This window comes from Danio aesculapii, chromosome 18 (assembly GCF_903798145.1).
Source record: "Danio aesculapii chromosome 18, fDanAes4.1, whole genome shotgun sequence".
NCBI classification, from domain to species: Eukaryota; Metazoa; Chordata; class Actinopteri; order Cypriniformes; family Danionidae; genus Danio; species Danio aesculapii.
In genome coordinates, this window is record NC_079452.1 from 48,913,173 (window position 1) to 48,938,872 (window position 25,700).

At 35.2% G+C, this 25,700-nt stretch overlaps 2 protein-coding genes across 2 annotated transcripts in view; one reads left to right on the forward strand and one right to left on the reverse strand.

The window, feature by feature from the left end:
• The window catches only part of pard6a (par-6 family cell polarity regulator alpha), a 61,061-nt gene extending 58,190 nt beyond the window's left edge, over window positions 1-2,871 (reverse strand). Inside the window, exon 1 of the mRNA XM_056478549.1 lies at window positions 2,662-2,871. Within this exon, the coding sequence (XP_056334524.1) occupies window positions 2,662-2,724 (63 nt within the window). The 5' untranslated portion in view covers window positions 2,725-2,871. The remainder of the gene's footprint in view (window positions 1-2,661) is intronic.
• Window positions 2,872-16,539: 13,668 nt separating this feature from the next.
• On the forward strand, window positions 16,540-23,038 carry LOC130245614 (C-factor-like). Its single transcript, XM_056478367.1, has 6 exons — window positions 16,540-16,829; window positions 19,007-19,061; window positions 19,168-19,355; window positions 22,394-22,555; window positions 22,666-22,776; window positions 22,858-23,038. The coding sequence occupies exons 1-6, from the start codon at window positions 16,623-16,625 to the stop codon at window positions 22,969-22,971; spliced, it is 837 nt and encodes a 278-aa protein (XP_056334342.1). The 5' UTR covers window positions 16,540-16,622; the 3' UTR covers window positions 22,972-23,038.
• The last annotated feature ends 2,662 nt before the right edge of the window (window positions 23,039-25,700 follow it).

A 25,700-nucleotide genomic window follows, 5' to 3' on the forward strand; every position in this document is an offset into this window, starting at 1 on the left:
TTTTCATTTAGACAACTGTAAAATGATAGTATAAACAGTTGTTCCTTTAAAACAGTGGTTAACAACCACAGAGATTCAGCACGCTTCCAAGGGGCCACGAGAACACTTATCATAAATTATTCAAAATTAGTCAAATCATCAACAACAAAAAAATCTAGATGTTTCGTACTATTTCACTCCCTAAACAATACTTGCTTTTCATTAAAGAATCAAGATATGAAGAAAGCTCATATCTTTAAAAAAAAAAAAAAAAACTATTCTTGGAAAAGAAGTAACTCCATAAAGATATTAATCTTCAGGATGACTAAATATATATTCATCATAATCATCATCCATGAATGTTGTTGTGGATTATGTAAGTTTAGAATTACAACACTGAAACATTAGCGATATTTACACACCAGTTTTTTGTTAAAAATTTAACACTTTTTATTTGTAGCCCTGAAACTATTTTTTTTTAGGTGTAATTGGTTTTAAAGCAAAATATTATGAGACTAAAACTATTAATTGAAAACCGTGATGTCTTGTGTCAGTCAATGAGTTCAGTATAAAGGCATGCCTAAGTGTTTGACAATCAAAACAACATTGCGGTCTACAAGCCTGCAAGTGTACAAACACTACGCTTCTCTAGAAAGTGACAATGGCAACTACTGGCCTCCTGGCATGAATAATAAAGCATTTTAATATTAAATGGGTATGGTTGTATAGTGTTTTGACCATTCTAAAAACTCAGGGAACGCTTGTTCAGGACTGCAGGTCTGTAGCCAGCCTGGTGAAAGGGGTGCTTCTTTTTCACAAAAAGTGGACCTATTTGCAGTTATACGCCTCATTTTCTATTTAATTGTGAAATTACAGTAAATACTGCATTTTAATGACATTTTAAGCACTATTCTTAGCTGGACTAGCTTGTGGGATAGCCAAACCACACTTTTTAACGTACCTTTATTTCCTAAAGATTTAGAATAAACAATAATAGCCAAAATAGTATTCAAATTCATTTTAATATGGGCTGCTTTTGGTGCTTCACACCTTTTATTGGTCATTTTTTGTTTCAAGAATAAGGTCCAGGATTTAGAATAAAAGTTACTTGTAAAAACTTTCCTCCATTTAAAAAGATAGAGTAGATTGTCAGATTGTATGTTTTCTTGCAGCTAGATGTTGGCCTCATGAAAAATATTTGTTAGCATTGGCCAAAACTGATTAGCTGAAGTCACACCGAAGCGACAGCCAACAGACGATCCCGATTGGTTTTAATGACTTTTTTGATGGGTTATTTTCACTATTTATAATGGCATAACTGACAAAAAAAGACAAATGAGTATGTACAGGACAAAATTTGAACCTTTGTCAGTGAGAGATGGGTCTTCCAAACCACCTGAATGGCAACCCTCGACTCTCATATAGTAAATATACCATTGGAATGATTTGTTGCTGAGGAAACTTAAAATCTGGTTTTCCTGTTATCTTTACATACATATTATCTTATTTAGCCTTCCTTAAGATGGATACGCGTGGATAGGTTATACTACATTTTGTTGTGGAAGTGCTAGATCGATACTGACAAACAATAGTAATTAATTTTGGCATAAAGAGGTTAATGGAATGTTCTTGCAACATTAAAGTATTATCAAGCCAACCAAAACCAAACATTCAATTCATATTTACAACATTTTGGTGGGCTAACCAAACGCAAACCCTTAAAGCAGAATGTTCTGGAAACCAAAAACTAGCATTATCTAAACGTTCTGGAAACCAAATATTGTTAGCTAGGATGCGCGCTGTTCTGTCAATAACACAAGATGGAAAAACTCGGAGTGGAGTTCAGCTCGGCTGATTAAAGCCTGTTTTGACCATTCCACTCACAGACATCGATCCAATCCGGATCTTAGTGCGTGTTTCTCGGTTACACTCAAAGCTTGATGCTTCTTTGGGAACTATTTGTACAAACAGAAAAGAAACAGACAAACTAAATGGTCAGTAGCAATATGTTCAAACTAAATGGTCAATACCTAATATATTTAAATATTTATACAACAATTTCCCTGGCAATCTTGCTGTAACACTATACACCAGCAATGTAATGATTACCTGTGGCCTCGTGCCAGCTGTATTCCAAACAACTACACTTTTCCTCGCTTGTTATTATTAACCGCTTACTAATTGAAATCGAAGAAAAACAAGCTAATTTATCCTGCCAACAGAGCCAGAACGAGCGTCTCGTCGAGCGTAGTACACGGCGCGCTAATGTGATTAATGCCTCTCAAATGCATCATTACCATCCGATTCGTCCTGGACTGCGGGATTCGGTTCTTCGTTATTGGTATGTAACATGCATAATTGATCAACAGGGCCCCAATCGCCCCATTGCGCACGTCTGTCTATCGGTTAGGTCCTTCACACTGCACCAGAACCGCATATATCACATCAACACGGACCGGACAGAGACCTGCTGTCATGATGATCCCAGCCAAACGCGCCTCGCAGTCTGACACATACAGCACCATCAGCGTTTCTCTCTATGGATGGATTAGTACACAAGCCCCCCTACACCGATGCGCCGGATTGAAAACCCTCCAATTACGGGAACACGCGTAAACAGCCGTGTTTACACATGCACGCTGTCAAACGCAGCCTACTGCAACATTTATGGGATTCACTTACTTTGCTCTTCACCTCAACCACACTCTCCTCGTTTTTTAGCGGCGTCCTGTGATTCCGTGACATGTTCGCGGTGTATATATATGTATATTCCCACGGGCAGTGTCGCACGAGATGCCCCTAGATGCAGGAGTCGGCAGCCAGAGCTCGTGTGCGCAGCATGAGTGAACTGACAGTCGCGATCCGCAGTACTGCTCCACGGGCACGGACTGATTTGTTGAGCTGTTCTCCCGGCGGTGGGCGGGGCCTGCGGCTTTCAATAACACTGACGTCAGGCGGAGCGGTCGTAGAAGGCGTGGTCGTGCGTATAATGTCGCTCGTAAAAAGACCTCTCAGGGTGGGATGTTAAAATTCCGCCTCATGACTCAGTAACCTCATATTGTGATATTAATGAACCACAATATCGAATGACATCATGACTAATTAGAGCACTTTCATCAAAACTCCCACTTTTTGGAAGAGGAAATCATCTCTGAAAACATCCGGCTTGTTATGTGATGGACTGTCACTCTTTTTATACCATTCAATCTTTCTATAGTCTTTGGTAATTCAGGCCCTTAGCCAGCCTTATTTTCTATTTAACTACGAGGTTTAAATACTGCATTTTAGTGACATACATGTATAAAATTATATCACCAATTAGTCATGACAGCATATGTTTTTACGTCATTGTAGCTTATTGAAGTAAGTTAATCATGTTCTAACTTAATTTTATAAGTTACACAAGCTGTTTTAAGTCAGTTTAACATAATTTAAGTTCAATGGACTCATAAGGTTAATTTGATTCATCTAAAAAATTACGGCAATCAGGATTTTTTACAGTGTATGTATTCTTATTAAAATACAAATTTATCACATCATAAATCATTGGGGGGAAATGAATCTGTTAAGGCTTTAAATTAAAAACTGCCCATTAAGGCAAAGTAAATTGTCATTTATAAGGCAAGTAACAAACGGGCCTAACATTCAACTTTCCTGCCAGAATTTATCCACTTGAATTATAAACAAATTAAATATAATAATAATAATAATAATGTTGAAAAAAACAAAAAACTCATTCATTCTCCTTCGGTTTATCCCTTTATTCATCAGGGGAGGGTCGCCACAGCAGAATGATCCCTCAGCTTATCCAGCATATATTTTACACAGTGGTTGCCCTTTCAGCTGCAACCCAGTACTGGGAAACATTTCATACACACACAAAACAAACAGGAAAAATATACATTTCTAGAGTGAAAACTAGCCCCACATTATCCGTTACAATTTTACAAGCCCATCACCAATTTAAAGACGTTTTCTCAGCATTTCTGAGCTAACTAGGTCAAAGCTTTTTTTATAAAAGGAACAACCAGAAATTATAGTAATAAGAAAAACTAACAGTCTGTTGGCATTTCTGTGTGGAGTTTGCATGTTCTCCCCGCGTTTTTGTGGGTTTCCTCTGGGTGCTCCGGTTTCTCCCACAAGTCCAAAGACATGCGGTACAGGTGAATTGGGTAAGCTTAAATTGTCCGTAGTGTGTGTGTGTGAATGAAAGTATATGGCTGTTTGCCAGTGAAGGGTTGCAGCTGGAAGGGCATCCGCTGCGTAAAACAAATGCTGGATAAAATGGCAGTTCATTCTGCTGTGGCAATCCCAGATTAATAAAGGGACTATGCCGAAAAAAAATGAATGAATAAAAATAGTACTTTTAATACCAAAACTATTCTTTATACTCAATATTCAAATAAATCAGTTATTTCAAAAGAAAAATTATAATATTGACTGTATTTGACCAAATTATAATCTTCTTTTGGAAATAATCATCATGTGTAACACAAGGGTGCTGGACAACGGGGTTGAGGATCCACGTGCAGTTTATTCATAAGATTAGTCAGGCAGGCAACAGTCAAAACAGGGATAAACAGATACACACAGATAATCCAGAATTGTGGTCAATAAACAGGCGAGCAATCGGTGCAGGCGGCGCAGGCGGCAGGCACGATAAACAATGAAACAAATCAAGGGTCAAAATACAGCTAGACATAGCAAGGCAACCGTATAATGTCACAGTTTTAACAGATAACAAGACTTAGCAAAGTCTCTGTGTGTGCTCTGTATATATGGTCCATGTAATCAGTCTGAGCAACTCCCAGCTCTGTGTGTAATCAAAGAAGAACCGGAACAGGTGTGAGGGTGTGGTGCATGATAGGAGTTGTAGTTCCTTTGGTGGAAGATTTGTATTTCTCCAGGGATCTGTATGGACTAGATCACTAATAATTGTGACAAGTTAACCATAGTTCCAAGTAACTTAGATGTTGTTTGCACTTTCAACATTTTACTAAATTATGTTTTACACTGAATTCACCCGAATTGAACCATTTTAATTAAAACCATTTCTTTAATTGTAAACAGCATATAATTGTCACAACTGCTCTCTCACACTGATAAACGCACTGGAGTCGCAGGAATTATCCAAAAAAAACTTAGAAATATTTACAAAGCACTCACTGGAACAAGAACACACAGGAATCATGGGGTGGCAACAACATGGAATGAACTAAACACAGGGACTTAAATATGCAGCACATTATCGAACTAATAGGACACAGGGGTGAGACACAGGTGGAAACATTGAAATATTAGCAAACAGCAGGAACAAGAACAAAGGGGTCACATGATACAAACAAACACACATGGAGCATGGGAACATATGGAGGATCACATGACACACACACAACAACACAGTCTCCTGACAATAATATTAATAATACACTTTTAATACATTTAGGCCCTACTGCATGGTCCCCTTGTGCACAGTAAGTTTGATGAGGCCCCGTAGAGTGTCCTGGCCCCATGTTTAAAAACCACTGCATTTAATGGTCTACCTTGTCTATCAGTGTATAATTCAATAACAGTCCCGAACTGCTATAATTAGTCCATGATTCTAAGAAGAGCAAACCACAATGTTTAGAAAATTTTAGAAATTCAAACAAGTAAGCATTACAAAGTACAGATTTGAGTACTTTCTATGTGTCTGTGAGTCTCTAGTCCTAATTAAATCTTCTCTTTCTTGTGTTTCTCTTGTTGAACATCCAGCCTCTGCTCCGAACACCCTCTCCACGGGCCTCTGTCCAGCTCAGATGATGATGGAAAGCAGAAGAATGCAGGAATGTGGAGGGAGATGATAATCCTGGTTGCTCATCACAACGGTCAGTACTTTGATCTACTCTGCATTTGGTCAAGACCCAACAATTTCCTGGAATATAAAGGAGAAATTAAGTTTTGAAAACACACACACACACACACACACACACACACACACATTGGTGACTCAGCTGACCCATAAGGCATTGGGAAAAAGACGAGATTGGTTGTGAATTGTCCTGTTGTTGGTTCTTATTTAAGCTCTTCATGGCTTGGAGGGTTTTCAAACGTCTGGCTGACACCTGACCAAGTAGGCCGCGTTCTCTCCTTTCTCTCATCCATGTACTCATACTTCAAGAATTCAACCTGTCTGACCAGATGTTTGTTAGATAACCACCTGCTGGGGCTTAAGGTCTATTGACTGACTTTCTGAATAAGAAGCAGAAACTCGAGAAGCAGTTTTAATCCGTTCTTTCTAAAATGACTCACTAATCTTATCGTCACAGGAAGACACGTTTGACACTCTGCGAGAGGAGAAGGAAGCTTTGGTTCCTGTCAAAATACAGGGAGGTGTTTACAGTTTAACCAGGTGAATCAGGCTGTAATACTCACCCCTGGAGTGTTCGTTTTTAAAACAGAGTCTATTTAAGTTTTAGTTGCTTAGGTGATGGATGCTTAAGAATGTAAGCTATTCGAGAGAGGTCTGGTTAGTACAAGCTGATAAGATATGTAATACTCCCATCGCTGGTCTTCATTAGGCGTCATATATTCGAGAGGAAAGTGGGATGAAATATCTGCACTTGAAATATCAGAAATTGTTGTCATCACAGCCTGGCTTTTGTGTACATTTTCTTTTTGGAAACAGTAATTACGATATACTTCATTTTCGTAATCTGTCATCAAAAGATTACATCTTCGTCATCTCAAATGAACTAGTAAGCGCCCTCTGGACACATTTTCCTACAGTATTTAGAAGATTGGCTGTAGGGATGCACAAAAACTAACACTGGGATATTTTGTTATTCTGCAATATTTATAGCGATTATAAATGTAATTTCACAAGATAACTTAATTCTATTTGGAAAGAATTCATAAATGCACAATGAATGTGATGATTTTGTAAGAGAGTGCAGGCCTGTAGCCAGCCTGGTGAAACGGGTGGTTCTGTTTTTCAAAAAGTGGACCTTTTTGCAGTTACTCGCCTCATTTTCTATTAAATTGTGAGGTTTAAATACTGCATTTTAATGACATTTTACGCACTTAATTGGTTTTCAAGAGTTCACACTTAGCTGATAATCAATAAAGCGTATTTGGCATGCTGTCCCGGGAGAGAGCCCTGAGCTCGTAATATCCTCGAGCCCGGGGCTCCCTTCGTTAGAAGGTCGAGAGCGGAGTTCGAGCTTAGGTAGGTCTCGAGAACTCCCCTGCTTGTCGCCGTGTGAGAAGTGTAAACTAGGTTTGTTTTAGGTGATAATTTGGTTTAGTCGATTGGCTGTGGTTTGTTTTTGGACGGTGGGAGGAAACCGGGGAACCCGGGGGAAACCCACGCAAACACAGGGAGAACATGTAAACTCCGCACAGAAACACCAACCAGCCCGATAGGAGGTTAGACCAGCGGTGTTCTTGCTGTGAGGCAACAGTGCTAGCCACTGGGCCACCCTGTCGCCCTATCGGAAAAGGGGGAGGGAGGAAGTAGGGGTGAAAGGGGGGAAGCTTCAAGACGAAGATAACTGGAGTGAAAAACTCTAGTTATTTATAATTCTTCCGTAATGATCTAATAGGTCAGATTACGGAGCTAATGAGGAGCCAGCCGTGTTGATCATAAGCACGTGATCCTCTCATAATTAATTTATAAATAAACCACACTAAATAGGTCATCAGAACCAAACTTTTTGATATACCAAAACATTTGCTTAAAAACTGTGAAAAACCATACTGTAAAATACAAATTAATTGCATGATTTATCATTAAGAAAAAAAATGGGATTCGTTAAATTTTTTTAACCTAAAAACGGTAGCTTATTTTCAATTATTAGGCAAATAACAGTCTGGGGTGCGTTTCTAAAAACCATTGTTAACCAACTAATGTCGCAAGTTACGTCGTCACTCCTAGGTGTAATTGACTTTCAAAGTATTTTTACAGTTCAGTTTTAGCAATCTTCATATTGACAATTGCGCTCCCTTCGAAGTGCACTTTGAAAACATTGATGTCATTTTGAACACAGCCATGGCTCATGACGTACAGAAATTAAATAATAAAAATAAACATATTTTATTTAGTGCCCTTAAAAGTTACTTTCTCAAAGCGCTTTAGATACAAATCAAGAGAACATACATGAAAGATACAATGATATAAATTAAATAATCAAATGTAAACTGTAATGATGAATACAGTGGTCAACATGTGAAGTGGATCAAAATCTTTCATCAAACTATTCATCAACACCCAGTCTTGTTTTAGAACAATTTAGAAAATCTAGAATTTAGACATTTATATCATCTACTTCAAATGTTGACTAGTGTAGTCTACATTGTAGGAATAATGAAATACAATTAATCTTTTGTTAAAGCTACAAGTTTTATAATTTCTTGTGCCCAAATGGTTTAAATTTGCTTGAATTATATAGTCGCAAGCCTTAAAAATGAAATCAAATCTTTCACAGGGCTATTAGGGTGAATTAATAATTATGGTTAATTATAATGCCAACTCAGATCCTGCAAAGTAACTATTACAGATTCGCACATTGCTATATCAATCCTGAAATGATATAATGTGCAGCCCTAATTTACTGTACAAATGATGTTCTTTTAGAGTCATTTTAAGCCGGATATAACCAGTCAGATTAGATAAGTGACTTTATGACTGTATGAAAAAGCAGAGAACTATTTTTAACAATACAGATCTTACCGTGTCACATATAATTGAACAGATGTCATACCTCAGCCATGTCAGCAGAATGAGCAAACATGCCGATCATACCTGTCTGGAATCACAACAATATTTCTACTCTCTGATCACGCACTGAATTCTTTATTTCATGTGGTCACATTCCCTTTGTACCCTGTTGGTCTGTTGGTTAATCTCTATGAACAAAGTGGTTCAAATCATGAAGTACAAGCATATGTGGTTGAAGGACTAAATTAAAGGGATAGTAAAAACGAATTTATGCACCATTTACTCATGCTCAAGAAGTTCCAAACCTTTATGAGTTTCTTTATGAACACAAAAGAAAGATATTCTGAAGAATGATGGAAAACGATAGTAGAAAAAAAAACTCAAGTCAATGTAAGCATTTTTAAAGTATCTTCTTTTGTGTTCAAAAGAAGAAAAAATGTCATATATGTTTGGAACTAGTGAAGGGTTTTGCAAATATTAGAATTCTATTTGCAATTATTAAAGGTTGCAAATATTAGAATGTTTTTTTAAAAATCATGTAACGTGGAATTCCTTTAATAACACTGAACATGTATTGAGTTCTTAGGTCAAGGGCCCAAGGTGTGCCAAGAAATACACACCATTACAGTATATCATCACCAGCACCAGAAATCTGAAACATTGATATACTGTAAGACAGAATAACTCCATTCATGTTGTTTATGCCAACATTTTGACCAGTTTTGCTGAAGAAGTCAAGACTCTTCAAATGAGGCAACCTGGTCTGTCTAATCGTTAGTTGTCCAATTTTGCTGAAGATTTGTAAACTGTAGCCTTAGTTTCCAGTTCTTAGCTGACAAAATTGTCTCTGTTTTGCTACTGTAGCTCATCTGCTTCAAGGTTAAATGTGTTGTGGATACAGAAGTGCTCTGTTGGATACCTCTCTGGACAGAAATTTTGAGTTGAACTGCGAAACTTAACACATGACCCTGCGTTTCCGGTCTGACGCATTCGCATGCGTATGAATGGAAGTCTATGGGGAGAAAAGTCAAGTGTGACCGCAGCTTCATTTTGAAAAGAAAATGAGGTAATAAAAAGCTACTGTTGAAGGAAAAACTATTAACCTCCCTTTGAAATTTTAATTCTTTTTCAAATATTTTCCAACTGCTGTTTAACAGAGCAAGAACATTTTCACAGCATTTCCTATATTATTTTTACTTCTGGAGAAAGTCTTATTTCTTTTAGCTTGGCTGGAATAAAAACAGTTGACTTTTTTAAAAGACAATATTATTAGCCCCCTTAAGAAATATGTTTTTTTGATTGTCTACAGAACACACCTCTGTCGGCTGAGTGTCTGATTTATTTATCAGGGGTTGCCAGAACAAACATGTTTTAATGCTTCCATCTGCAACTCATGAACTCCCCAGTGCTGGGAAACACACACACTCTGTCATTCACACACATACTCATACACTATGTCAATTATTCTTTTTTAGTTTATTCAACTGACCAATGCAGCATGTCTTTGGACTGTGAGGGAAGCCTAAAAAAACCCATGCAAACGTAAAGAAATTCCACATATGGAGAAACTCCACACAGAAACGCCTCATGGCCCATTTGGGACTATTTGGGACTCACAGCAACCTTCTTGCTGTGAGGCAACAGTGCTAAACATTCAGCCGCCGCCCCTCTGTTGTCTAATGACTTGCCTAATTAGCCTAAACCTGCCTTATTAACCTATTTAACCCTGTAAATTGCATTTAAGCTGAATACTTGTAAACTATTTCAAAATAACTAGTAAAATGTTAGTAACTAGTCACCATGTCAGAGGTAAAAGAAATTAGTTATTAAAATTTCATGTTAAAAAAATGTGTGTTAAAAAAATTAAACAGCACTTGGGAAATATTTTTTAAAGAATTAAAATTTTACGGGAGGGCTAACAAGGCTAAATGTAGTTCTTTAGAAATTATATTTGTATTTATTTATATTTATAACATTCATTTTTACAACAATTTTATTATGTTCTTCGCCTGACACTCACATAAGTACACACATACACAAAGAGAAGCAATTATAATTCTTCAGCCTGGATGTCTGTCTGAAATGCTGAATTAGTGTGTGCAAGGTGCCTACATGTTGAAACCACAGTCAACAACACAATTTATGACTTTTTCTTTTCTTTTTATATAACAGGTAACAAGCTGTCTGTCAAAAGAGTGACAGATTGATGCGGTAAAATTTTATCAATAAGATTTTAATGGCATCAACAAATGGAAAAAAAAACTAAACAACTCTAAATGAAATACATATATATATATATAATATGTGTGTGTGTGTGTGTGTGTGTGTGTGTGTGTGTGTGTGTGTGTGTGTGTGTATAGAGTAGTACTATTTTTTAAACAATACTGTAGATAAATACTTAAATTAATCTATTGTTGCAATTCTATAGTTGCTGTGGTATAAAAAATATAAAAAATCCATCAGCCCTTAATTCATGTTTATATCTATAGTGCTTTTACAATGTAGATAGTGTCACAGCAGCTTAACATAGAAGTTCTAGTAAATTGAAATTGTGTCAGTCCAGGTTTCAGAGTTGAATTTCAAGTTTAGTTCAGTTCAGTGTGGTTTAATTTCACTGCTGAAAGTACATACACTCAAGAGCAAATCTATAAGCCAGTGGCGACAGTGGCGAGGAACAAACTTTACCAATTGGCGAAAGTGAAGGAAAAAACCTTGAGAGAAACCAGGCTCATTTGGGGACGATTATTTCTCCTCTGGTCGAACTATAGTTTTCTACAACAATGCCATCTATTATTCCACAATACACCAAAGATTACATTAGTAAAAACTAAAGCATACATTAGTAAAAACTAAAGCATACTACAATACTTATTACAGTTTTCCAGTTCATTATAGTTCATACTACAGTGTTACTGTGAAATTCATTAACAAAAAGTTGTAAATATCATAATATATACAGCATAATATGCTTTACAATAGTATGGCTCAAAAACATAGCACTATTTTACTATAAATGACTATCTTATTCATGTGGAACCATCTTAAGGAATTCAGTTCATCTGCTAAAATTGTTATTTAGTTTGTAAATGTTTTAGCTTCATATTCAATTTTTAGCTTTAGTTCATATTCACCAAAATACAGCACATCAGAAATTTTTGATTTTGATCTGAAAATTTTATTTATTTTTTATCCTGTCAGCAAATATTTCCTCTGAATGCATTTGAGCTTCATTTGTTGTTTGATCATTTTAGATTCCCTATCCAGTTTTTCACAGCACTCCAGACATGGACGCGAGCTTGTTGTAAGTATAGACTGGCTTTCATTAATATTTAACAATGAACAAGCCCGGTGATATTTTTGATACACAGACTCTCAGTTCTCCTAAATCTGTTCATGCATCCCAAACGCACTCAGATGTCCAGGTCGTGAGTGAAGAGACGAAGAATGTTTGTGTGGGTTTTCAGGTGTGTGTGTGCATTTACATATGAAGAATGCGGTCCGACCAGCCCGTACACTTGGTTTTGAGGATCTACATTCCCCCAGCAGGTTACCAGACCCAAGCCGCCAGCCGTCAGCCTCTCATCTGCCTACCCAGCATTCCTCAGGCTTTAGCTTAAAGAAAAAAATCTAAGAATTTCTGGCATGGCATGATTGGCCTCTAGCTTGAGGCAAATTTGCTCAGGTTATAAGAAAAAGCGAATGGCTGGGAAGCATGTGATGGCCGGCTGGTCAAAAGCATGGTTTACCTGTACATGATCTAGACATATTTATTAGATCTAAAATTTGCAAAACTAATGTCCGTGGCATATTTGCAGACTGGCACTGTGTTTAGTCAGTATATGAATATTGGCCTGGCATCTGAAATGTGAGAGCTGGAATGTGAGACGTCACCTGGTCACCATGGTTATGTGAATGTGTGTATGTGTGTGTGTATCAGCTGCTCTTTGTCCTAGTTTGAGAGGACGGGCTGTTTTCAGTTTTTCTGCATGTGCGAGCGATTGTGAACAGGTTAAGAGAAAGGTCTGGATGGTTGGTTATGTAGACTTTTGTGTTCGTGTGTGGTAAAAGATACACATTTGCTTTGTAGATGGCACTAAAAACTATAAACAAACCAAAACAACAATAATGACAACAACAGTTTTATGTGTACATACAGTTATAAAAAAGTTAAACTAATAAAATTAATAATAATTAACTAATATTATTAAAACAAGCAAAAAAAAAAAAAAAAAAAAAAAAAAAATATATATATATATATATATATATATATATATATATATATATATATATATATATATATATATATATTATATTCACCTTGGACTTGGTGAAAAGAAAAACAGTGTTTAAAATAAAACCAATAATAATAATTAAAAAATATATATTTTATTTTTATTTTTTTATTGGCCAAATACTTTCAAACTTTTTTGGAAGACTTTTTGGCTTTTTTCCTTTTTACCTTTTTTACGGTGACATAAGTAATTAAACTCTGCCACCTTGTGGTCATAACCTGTATTTCTGTAAATCATTCTGTTATTTAAATATCAGACCAATTTAAAATGGATATGTTGTTCCTTGTTTCATCAGATGCCACAAAATTGCTGTAATAATGTTTTATAAGCTCAAACTTCCCTTTTTATTAAGCAAGGTTAGATATTTTTACTGTGAAAATTGCAAAAAACATTGCACCATTTCAGTGGCATTTCTTAATCTGGAATAAAAAAGAAACTAATAAACTATTTAAAAATGGTAATAAAAGTCACTTTATTAAAGCGAAGAGTCCGATTTTCAGTATCAGAAGTCAGAGTAGAGATCAGGGTCCCATATTAGAATTATTCATTTATTCTTTCTTTGTTACTTTTCATTCATTCATTCATTCATACTTTCATTCGTTCTTTCATTTATTCATTTTTCTTCAGCTTAGTCCCTTATCAAAGTCAAAGTCAGCTTAATTGTCAGTTCAACCACTTGTACAGGACATACAGAGAATTGAAACTGTGTTACTCTCAGACTCTAGGTGCATAACAGATCATAATAATATAAAAAGTAGAATTCTAAAGAAAAAAATTATAAATACAATTACATCTAAAAAATTTAGGTAAAAATAAAAATTGCATACAATACAATTACAATTAAGGGCATGTGGCAAGAGGTGTAAAACAGAGTTGTGCAGATGCAAACGTATTAATTATCAGAGCTTGCCATAGCGGAATGAACCCGCAACTATTCCGGCTTATGTTTTACACAGCGGATGCCTTTCCAGCTGCAACCCGGTACTGGGGAACACCCATACACTCTCACATTCACACTCATACACTTCGGCCAATTTAGTTTATCCAATTCACTTATACAGCATGTCTTTGGACTTGTGGGGGGAAATCGGAGCACCCAATGGAAACCCACGGGAACACAGGGAGAACATACAAACTCCACATAGAAATGCCAACTGGCCCAGCCGGGACTCGAACCAGCAACCTTCTTGCTGTGAGGCGACAGTGCGAACCACTGAGCCACCTTCATATTAGAATTAGAAAGTGTTGAAAAATTAGTAAAACACCCATGAATCGTAAGCAATGGATAATTTCTGTTAATTAATTCTGTTAATTTATAGTATAGTCACAATTAACCAATTTATTTTTACATTTGAAAAAAAATTAACAGCGGAAGCAGACTGAAGAGAAATGTTTGTAGATTGTTTTGTTTGTAGACTGTTGAAGATATTGGCTCAAGCATTTACTGAACTATGTTTAGTCCCTAATTTAAAAAGAAAATAACTGTGTGATCAACAAGTGGAACTGGATTCATGAAGTTCATCAGTCGAAACCTTTGCAAACAAGAAAAGCCATTAAAACATTTTCAAGATAATCTGCATATCTTTAACCATGAGGGGTTCTTCTGGTTTTCCTGTTTTTACTGCATTTATGGCATGCTTGTGCCTTGTCATTTAGATCTTATCTATAGTTCTGCTACTTTACATTTGTAAACAGTCATTGTGAAGCTGAAACTAGTTTTGCATCTGCAGCCCTTCTGTAAATAAAGGGCTCATTTTGAATCTTGTCTTACATGCCTGTAAAAAACATACAAATAAGATGATGGGGAACACGAAGAGATTTAAAAGCAAAAATCAGAATCTGATCATTTGCAATGCTGGTGTGGGCATCTGAGAACCAAAAAGCAGTATAAATATGGCAGAAGTGTACAAAACTAATCTTGCAGGATCATAAATATGTAATGTTTAGTCAATATGTGTGCATTGTTTATATCACTTGCCTTCAGTCAATACATAAAAATCCTTAAACAGGTTTTTCAATTATGAATTAAAACTGTGTAAGATATATAAAATACACTGTTTAAAGTTGGTAGACATTTGATTTTTGCTTTTGAAAGAAGTATTTACTGTGCAATTGATCAGAAATGCAGTAAAATAATAATTAAAGTTTAAAATATATATAATTATATTTAAAAAACAGTTAATTATTAACTGTTAATTATTAAAAAGTATTAATGAGATGACAAAGATGAATAATCAGTTCAGGGTGCTTCAGAAATCACTAAATGATGTTTTATATGATTTATTAATTTATATTTTATCTATTTATATATATTTATTTTATTTATTTATATTTTTATATAATTTATTTGACATGATGATAATATTATTAATATCAGTGTTTCATTTTTTGTATTTAAAAAATTCATTTTAGAGGTGATGCAGTGGCGCAGTAGGTAGTGCTGTCGCCTCACAGCAAGAAGTTCGCTGGTTCGAGCCTCGGCTGGGTCAGTTGGCGTTTCTGAGTGGAGTTTGCATGTTCTCCCTGCGTTCGCGTAGGTTCCTCTGGGTGCTCCGGTTTCCCCCACAGTCCAAAGACATGCGGTACAGGTGAATTGGGTAGGCTAAATTGTCCCCAGTGTATGTGTGTACGTGAGTGTGAATGAGGATGTGGATGTGGATGTTTCCCAGAGATGGATTGCGGCCGGAAGGTCATCCGCTGCGTAAAAACATGCTGGATAAGTTGGTGGTTCATTCCGCTGTGGCGACCCCGGATTAATAAAGGGACTAAGCCGAAAAGAAAATGAATGAATGAATGAATAAATTATCATTTTAGCATTCTGTGATGAATGTAGTTAAAAAATAGATTTATGTATAAGTGTATCTTTATTATAATAATAATATAATAAATATCTTTATTATTGTCACTTTTGAAGAATTTAAAGTATCCTTTCTGGAAAAAAAATAGTGCCTTATGTTAAGAATACAATTTCCTTAAAATATGAAAAATAATTACCACGGCTTAAGCTAAATCTAAGCAGAATTATCTTTCATTAAGGTATAAAAACTTTTATTATCAATTATATATATTAAGCATATTTTTGGATGTGATTGATATCACAAGCCCTGAATATAGATGACTGGCATGGCAGTAGTAGACAACACCACAATGATTACACAACTCATTTCTTGTGTAGTTTGCATTATCAGCTTTTATACGTTAAACAAGTATTTCCACATCATGCGGATATGTTTGTGGCTTATTTTAAAGAACAACTTCATCTGCATCTACATCTCACATGTAATGCTCTAAACATTTAAACATACCAGGCAGTAATAAAACAACTATATCATATCTTAAACTATATCACAAGCTGTGAAGAATTAAAGAACACTGTTAATAAGTCAAATTAGAGCACCATGTTATAATAGAGAAGCTAAAAACATCTCACATCTTTATGAAATTTTTAAAAACATGTTTCACTTGTGATATTATTTCCATAAAACCAGTTGACGTAACTGCATTTCTCTCTGTCCAGGAAGAAGAGGGCTTTTGTATGCTGGGAGGGACTAAAACAGCACAAGTGATGACATTTGGTAAACATTTACACACTTTCACAGAGTTAATAGAGCGATTACTTAACAGCGATTACTCCCACACATCCTATACTGTACATGCTGACATACATGTATAAGCCTCTCATTGTAAAAAGTGCAGGTCTCAGAACAGCCATGATGGCGTCTGTAATTTGTGACAGTGTTTTGGTGACCGGATCAAACCGGGGAATTGGACTTGAGCTGGTTCGCCAGCTAGTTAAATCACCCAAATCTCCAGGTCACATCTTTGCTGGCTGTAGAGACCCAGGCGGAACAAAAGCTCAGGTAAGAGGCTGTTAAGTTTTGTTATTGTATTGTGTATTTATGCTTTGTTCCTAATACTTTGTTCTAAACTTTATTAATTCTCTCCTGTTGAACACAAAACAAGAAATTGTGAAGAATATTGGGAAAAGCTGTCATTAACATCCAAATCAGGAACAGAAAAATACTTTGGAAGTCAATAATTGTTCTTCCAACATTCTTCAGAATATCTTCTTTTGTGTTCAACAGAAGAAAGAAGCTAAAACTGGTTTGGAACTAGTGGAGAATGAATAAATGAAAACAATATATATTGTTTAATCCTATCCCTTTAATAAAGAGAATTTGTATAATTATATTCAATTATATAAAAATTCATTCATTCATTCATTTTCTTTTCGGCTTAGTCCCTTTATTAATCCGGGGTCGCCACAGCGGAATGAACCGCTTATATAAAAATACTTGATACAATTAATTTAGAATTAAAATGTACAGTTTAATATAAATTGTATATTCATAATATAATTTACATTTATACTATTTTAATTGAGTTTGTTTCAATGGTCAATGGTTACCGGTTTCCAACATTCTTTAAAATATCTTTTGTTTCAGCTGATTAAATAAATTTAAACCGGTTTGAATACAAATAGCGCAGGATGTGTAAATAAACATGTTTAATGGTCAGCAGGTTTATGGTCAAAACAGGGAAAAAATGTCAGTCTTTTCTTTAAATAGTTTATCTTTCTTGCTCTACTGACTTTAGTCTAGTCGTTGTTTTAGTGTTTATACATAATCATACATCATCATACATGTCATCTTAAGACAACATTGCTTAGGACCAGTTTTACTAACCAGAGCAACTTGTGAGACCACAATCTCATGAAAGCGCTGATGAGAAAGGGAAGTTGTGTGGGTGATTCTTCTTATTTTTCAAAACAAAACTCCATTAGCACTACAGTTCACTACGAATCATTAAAAAAAAAAAAGATTTTGTGTTAATGTTCATTATTAATTTACAATACTAAATGCATTGAGTAATTGAACTGTAAGTGGTAATACCTTACTAGTTTAAGAGTCCATTTGTTAACATTCATTATCAACAAAATACTAGATAATAATATTAGCTAGGGCGACACGGTGGTGCAGTAGGTTTTGCTCTCGGCTCACAGCAAGAAGGTCGCTGGTTCAAGCCCCAGCTGGACCAGTTAGCATTTCTGTATGGATTTTGCATGTTCTCCTCGTCTTCCTGTGGGTTCCCTCTGGGTGCTCAGGGTTCCCCTACAAGTCCAAAGACATGTGGTACATGTGAATTGTTTAAGCTAAATTGTCCGCAGTGTATGTGTGTATGTCCTGGTCCTCCAGGTTGGGGGTTTAGCATTGGGCTAATGACCCACCTCCTAAAAATTATGGTGCAGTTAAATATCAACTTCAATATAAACAACCCTGGGAATAAGTAAGTAATATTAGCTAATGTTATTTTCTACATGAAAAAATGCTTCTTTTGATTTTAATAATGTATTTGTAGACATTATTTGATGGAACTGAGCTAACATGAACAATAATCAGCTAGTAAGATAAATAAATACAGTAGCAAATGCAAATTTGGAATATAAATAATGTAGTTGTAATAAAATTGCAGTGAAGAGAACTAACAATTAACAAATAAATATTAAAGGAGACAATAATTAAAAATTCTGTCACCAATAACTCATCTTCCACTTGTTCCAAACCGGTTTGTGTTTCTTTTTACTGTTGAACACAAAACATATACTGAAGAATGTTGGGAAAAAGCAGCCATTGACTTCCATTGTATTGTTTGTTCCTACAATAGAAGTTTCTGACTGCTTTTTCCACCTAACATTCTTCACAATATCTGCTTTTTGTGTTCAACAGAAGAAAGAAATGCATAAGTGCTCTGTCCCTTTAGCTTTAAAAGAAAAATAAATCATACTTAGTCGATGTATTAACTAATTTGAACTAATTGGCCTTATTTTAAAGTGTTACTAATTGGTTCTGGAATTTTATTTAATGACTTCTAATATCTGTTCAACTTTATACCTTATTACAGTTTTACAAAAAACAATGTAGATGAGTCACTGTGGCACTGAGACTAGTTAGGCAACCTCTGTTTATGATCTGTCTCTATACAATGATGCACATTTCTGGAAGCTCCTGAGCAGCCCGTTCCACTGACTGTTTTGCAGGAACTCCACGTTCTCGCTCAGAAGCACCAGGGTGTGATCACGGTTGTGCAACTGGGTAAAATATTCATAAATAAAGAATAAACAGGGCTGTAATTTTAAGGTTAATTTATTTAATTTTCTGCCTTTATTCATTTATTCTGTTCTCCATCATTTCTCAAAAGATACAGATAGTCCGGATAGCATTGAAGAGGCTTCAAAATTGGTGGAATCCAAGCTGAATGGCAAAGGGTTAAATCTGATCATCAACAATGCTGGTGTGAACATCCCAGGATCCCTAGCGGAGACAGGAAAAAAGGAGATGGTGGATTCGTGCATGACTAATGTTGTAGGACCCATGCTCATTGCAAAAGTGGGTGCCATAATGGTTTTACTTAAAAAAAGATACATTATTCACCCAGAAATGGAAATTTACTCACTATTTACTCAAGTGGTTACAAACATTTATGAGTGTCTTATTTCTGTTGAACACAAAACAAGATATCTTGAAGATTGTTTGAAACTATTATCCATTGTAATCCATAGAACAAAGGTTACCAGTCAGAGGTTACCAGTTTCCAACATTCTTGTTCTTAGTCAACATTCATTCAAAGACATCTTTTGTGTTCACCAGACAAAATAAATTTAAACAGGGTAAGTAAATGCTTACAATGATCACAGTAAATGATTCTAAATAGCACTGAATTTACTGAATTTTCATGATCAATTTATGATAAAAAAAAATTATGATTTATGGTAAAAAAAAAAAATAACTGACTTTTTATCTAGTTGTGAGCATAAACTCATATCATCTTGAGAAAGCTTTTTTTACTAACCAAAGCAACTTGTGAGACCACAATCTCATGAAAGTTCTGACGAGAAAGGGAAGTTCTGTGGGTCATCCTACTTTCAATGTACAAAATTGTAAAAGCAAAACTTCATTGGCACTGCAGTTCAATCCAACTCACTTAGGAAACGCACAAAACTGCACTGTTTAGAATAAAGTAAAACATGAAAGCAAAATATTGAATATTTCTGGAGTGGAACTCTGGTTGACAGAATGACAGATAACATAATAACTTGTATATTTGACTCATTACAGAATTGTCTGTACATTTCAGGCTTTTTACATTAATTTTTCTTAAACTGGAATATGCAACAAATGCCTATTTTATAGTAAACTGAATCCATTATTCACGTAAAACAATGCAAACTGCTTAAAACGATAGGGAACATTTTATTCTGTTGTTGTTTAACTTATCCTTTTAAATCATTACTGTTAATGATTAATAATGACGGAGTTGACATTTTCCACCATTTTGTTCTTTAGCTCAAGATGCAAACCTCAAAACAAAAGACACCACATGACATGTTTTTTAGTGAAAGAGAGATTCATTGAAATATCACAATAACAGAGTTATTGACAATGACATGGCTTAATGCCTTTCAGAGTTTCTCAATACAGGAAGTGACATCACTTCTAATTCACATAATTTTTTTCTGTCAGCATTAAGGATATATTTTTATACGTGATGTAACAGAGTTAACCAGAATGTAGAGACAGACACAAAATATTGTTTTTATAGTTGCAATTTAAAATAATAAAGAAAATAAATGTTTCATGCAAATGTTTATTTACATAGTAGAGTGAATAAAAGATGAAAAATAGACAATCGCAAATTAGAAAGAGATGGGAGAGTATGGAAAACGCAAAGAAAAAAAAGTAGTGATTTCTAAACATACTTTGACTTGTATTTCATTGTAGACAATACAACAAACATTATTTAATGTGTTCCTCATGATATTTGATACATATTTGATACATATTTATATTTATTTATTTATGTATTCAAAAGTAAGCATATATTCCAATTTTGGTTCTTCCATCACATTTTAAAAACCGTTGGAACCACCTACCACTTTGTAATGTTGCCATTTTTTTCACAACACTTAAAAGACGTTTAAGGAGTGAAGACACTGAGTGATGAAGTGTCTCAGGTGTAATTTTGTCCCATTCTTCCTGCAAACAGGTCTGGGTGAGGGTCGGAGTTGTCACATTTTGCACTTCAAAATGCGCCACACATTCTCTATTGGAGATAAGTCTGGACTGCAGACAGGCCAGTCAAGTAACTACATCTGCTCAAGTACCTGTATGCATGGAACATTGTTTTTAAACATTTTTAAAATTTTCTCACGTATTTGTTGGCAAAGTGGCGCTCATTGACCCATCTTTGCTTCTAAAGGAATAGACCTTTTTTTGGATGCTGCTTCTGTACCAAATCATAATTACAATCACCTTTTAACATCACCTGTTTCAAGTCACATCATTATTTAACCACCTTACCTGATTACTAGCCCGAAGTTACTCCTGTGCCAACTTTTTTCAACGTGTTTCAGGTCTGAATGACAGGAAATGAAGAATATTTACAAATGAAAATAAGTTGACCAGACAAAACATTAAATATTTTGTGTTCGTATTGTCTGCAATTAAATACAAGTCAAAGTAAATTTGGAAATCACTACTTTCTTTTTTTCTTTTTTAGTTTTCCACACTGCCCCACTTTTTAAAGCAGATTAACCCAAGTTGTAATTATTTAATGATAACTGAAGCTGAATGTATGATTCAGGGACAGAGACAGTCAGGAATATGTGTAGCGGGAGTCTTCAAGTTAATAATTTCAAGACAGAATGCCTCTTAACACACACACAAACATTGTTTTTAGAGACGACTTTAAAATGTGTTAGTTTTGGTTTTTCAAAAAACAGTTGAAAGTTTATTTATGTACCACAACTCTAGAATCTGGAATTACATTTGTCTTGATTTCTCACATTGTGTGCTTTTTATTGGTGAGATGGTGTGAGCAATTGCACTAATAATCTCTCTGAATGTCATGAAAAGTCACAGTTTTTGTTAAATAAAACATAGGAATTTAACAAACTTGTGATTCTATGAAAGTAGGATTCAGTGAGGCCTTGCATATTTTTAAAGCTTAATGCCAGTCAGTATTCACAGCCATTATAGCTATATTCCCTATATGTAATTTAAAAAAAGGAAACAATAACATATGCCTATTAAACAACACCAGGGTATGAAATTGATGGGGATAATTCACCCCAAAATTTACATTTATACAGTATTTACTCACCCTTTATATGTTCCAAACCTGTAGGAATTTCTTCTTCTGTTAGGACTAAAGAAGATACTTTGAAGAAAGTTGAAAACCTGTAACTCTTGACTTTCATAATGCTATGGACAACAAATCACTCTTCTGTGGTTCAGAATAGGATTCTGAATCAGAAAAAAGAAACTCATAAAGGTTTAGAACATGTGAAGGGCAAGTAAATGATGGCAGAATATTCATTTTTGGGGGAACTTGGTAACATTTTGTTCACAATTTAATTCGTTTACAGAATTTCCATCCCCTCTTGTGTAAAGCTGCAGCTCAGTTTCCTCAATCAAGCATGTCTTGCAGTAGATCAGCTGTTGTCAATGTCTCCACACTGCTGTCATCCATCACAAGATGCCCTGAGAATTTCTACAGGTCTCCAATGTACCCCTATCGCATCAGCAAGGTACCATGAATATTGAAATCACACTATGAATAATAATGCTAAGCATAGACTTTATTTTAGGCAGAAATCACTATTTTAAAAAACACATCATGATTGTTTCTATACTCCAGGCAGCACTGAACATGTTAACTCGCTGCTTGGCGGAGGATTTCAGAAAAGATGGCATTCTTGTTATGTCTATCCATCCAGGATGGGTCCAGACAGAAATGGGAGGCCCACAGGTAATACAAAGTGCTTTTCACAAATATATTGTTACATTCATTGGTTTACCTCACATTTGTCATTTTTGGTGGCCCCCTCAGGCTCTCCTGACGACAGCCAAGAGCGTCAGCGGCATGATAAAAGTCATCACAAGACTCACTGAGAAAGACAGCGGGACTCTTTTAGATTGGGAAGGCAATAACATCCCCTGGTGATTGTGCAACGCATCTTGTATGTCAGTTTGACATGTACTTCCACATCTTTGTGTGTCTGCGGTTTGTGTAGTTTGTGCAAAAAAACAACAAAAAAACAGCTAGTACAGCATAAAACATGACACTTTTTTGACTGGGGGAACTGTAGGAGTCATTTAATGTCATTACCGCTTTAATAAATATTGAATGTTGGTGAATACGTGAATACCATAATCGTCAAGCATACAAAACTTGCACATTGTGCGCCCCCTAGTGTTGTTACACTATAACCAGTTTGAAGCAGTGGTTTACAACCTCTTTGGTTTTAAGAACCCTGTTTGTTATACAAAATTATATTTGATGGCCTCTTTTCTCTTTAAGCTGGTCTGGATCATTTTTAATAAATAATATAAAATATTTTGATAGTTTAATTTTGTATGTTTTTACTTTAAGTGTTTTAGCTTTTTTTTAGCATAGGCTATTTACTAATTTAGACTGAAAAGTTAAAGGTAGGCATGATTTGTCCAACATTTCATTATGGATATAGTTGTTTTTACTCATCTTTTGACTTTTTTTACTTGACAGAGAAACAAAGACAGATTGATTACAGCCATTCAAATGTTAGTTGGCTACAGGTAAAAGCAGTCACTCACCCTATTGAACTTCTCTGTTTAGAGTAATACAGTAGGTGAGAATCATGAAAACAGGTTCGGCTATTTTCACAACAAATCAAATTTAAATACAAAGTCTACATACGATATATTAGATCTAGTCTCAAGACTTTAAATTTAGGGACAAAGAAATAATTTTATAGGCCTACATTTTATTGTTTTAACAGTTAGCCTAATGATTTTGTAATAGAAAAAAGCTTCAGATTCACTTTTTAATTGCAGATTCACATAGCCTTGAGCTGTACTTTTTTTGTTATGTTTATTATTAATTATGGGATCATTCATTCATTCATTTTCTTTTCGGCGTAGTCCCTTTATTAATCAGGGGCTGCCACGGCGGAATGAACCGCCAACTTATCCAGCATGTTTGATGCAGCGGATGCCCTTTTAGCTGCAACCCATCACTGGGAAACATCCATACACACTCATTCACACACATACACTACGGACAATTTAGCTTATCCAATTCACCTATACCACATGTCTTTGGACTGTGGAGGAAACAGGAGCACCAGGAGGAAACCCACGCGATCGCGGGGAGAACATGCAAACTCCACACAGAAATGCCAAATGACCCAGCCGTGGCTCAAACCAGCAACCTTCTTGCTGTGAGGTGATCATGCTACCCACTGCGCCACCTTAATTATGGGAGGTATTTATTAATATTACAAGTTATTAATTATGTTTTTTCACATTTTATATGTGCAAAAAAATTTACTCTAGGGGGTGAGCCTATTGAAATATGATTATGTAATTATATATATATATTTTTCAGATTATTTTTTATATTCGCAAAAATGTACACTAAAAAGTCATTAAATAAAACTTTGGATTTAAGCCGAAATGCTATGTTTACATATTTTTATACTTTCATAATTTGACAAATTTATTGATTGATTAGAAATGACGAACAAGAAATATTGCTACATTTTATAAATAATAAATTAATAAATGAAACTAGGAGCAATGGTGTGAAACAAACAACCAGACAACCACAAGGTGTTTAAACTCCCAGTTATACAGTTAATTACTTTTACTGTAGATTTAATTGACACTAATGGTATGTGTTTAAAGATGACCCAATAAATCAGCCTGACAAAAGAATCAATCATAGCAGCTTCCAGATTTCGATTATCCTGCAGTGACCGAAGTGATTCACTTGTTGCTTTGTTGAGGAGAGAACTCAAATGTTTTTCTTTAACTATCAGCTGCTAATATAGCTTTAAAATGACAAAGGTGCAATGCAGCTGAAGGAAATTTGCTGCATATTCTTTGGAGTTTTCCTGTTTTGTCAGATTTTTGGGAATGTATAGTTGACATCAGTGATATCATCGAAAATTGCAAGTATAGCCTAACTCAGAGAATCTGAATAATAGGAGACACTGAACTTTTGTACATCTCATCATGAAACAATTCTTTACACTTCTGGTTGGAAGGGCTGGGGGAAATGCATTTTTATTAACTGGAAATCATGTCACTCTCCATCTACAAGACATTGGTTCAACAAACTTATTTCCTATTGCACTCCTGAGGAAATAATGTTCAGAGTCAGAGGAAGGACTTTGAAAAAAAATTGAGGACCTTTTATTATTTTAATTATATTTTAATTAATAAATTATATAATAATAATAATAATAATAATAATAATAGTTATTATTATTATCATTATTATTTAAAAATCTCTGATATTGAGCTTTGATGAAGTTTTGATGAAGTAAAAAAATAAATATCCGTTTGTATAATATGATTTGTTTTACGTATATTTTAATAAAACCTGGGGGAAAAACTTACAGCTGCCTCACGACGATCCTCCTGTGTGAAAACAGTCACATGAGGGTTTATTTTCCTCCCAGCTCGGACAGTACAAAAAGGTGGGCTTTACCAGAGAGCTCTGGATAGCGGGCGCACACACTTCACGCGCTGCTCGTCATCAGTAAACACGATTTGACTAGTTTACCTCACATTTGCGATTATTTCTACACGCGGGATTTACAGTAGTCGCCTGGACATTACAGTGCTCCTCAGGTAGGAAATTGTTTGTTGTGAAATGTAGATTTGTTAATCATTTTTATGTGTTTGAGC

Coding starts and splice junctions, on each gene's coding strand:
- LOC130245614 (XM_056478367.1), top strand. CDS start 16,623: ATGCTGACATACATGTATAAGCCTCTCATTGTAAAAAGTGCAGGTCTC. Junction 16,830..19,006: donor CAGGCGGAACAAAAGCTCAG/GTAAGAGGCTGT, acceptor ACTGTTTTGCAG/GAACTCCACGTTCTCGCTCA. Junction 22,556..22,665: donor ACCCCTATCGCATCAGCAAG/GTACCATGAATA, acceptor TCTATACTCCAG/GCAGCACTGAACATGTTAAC.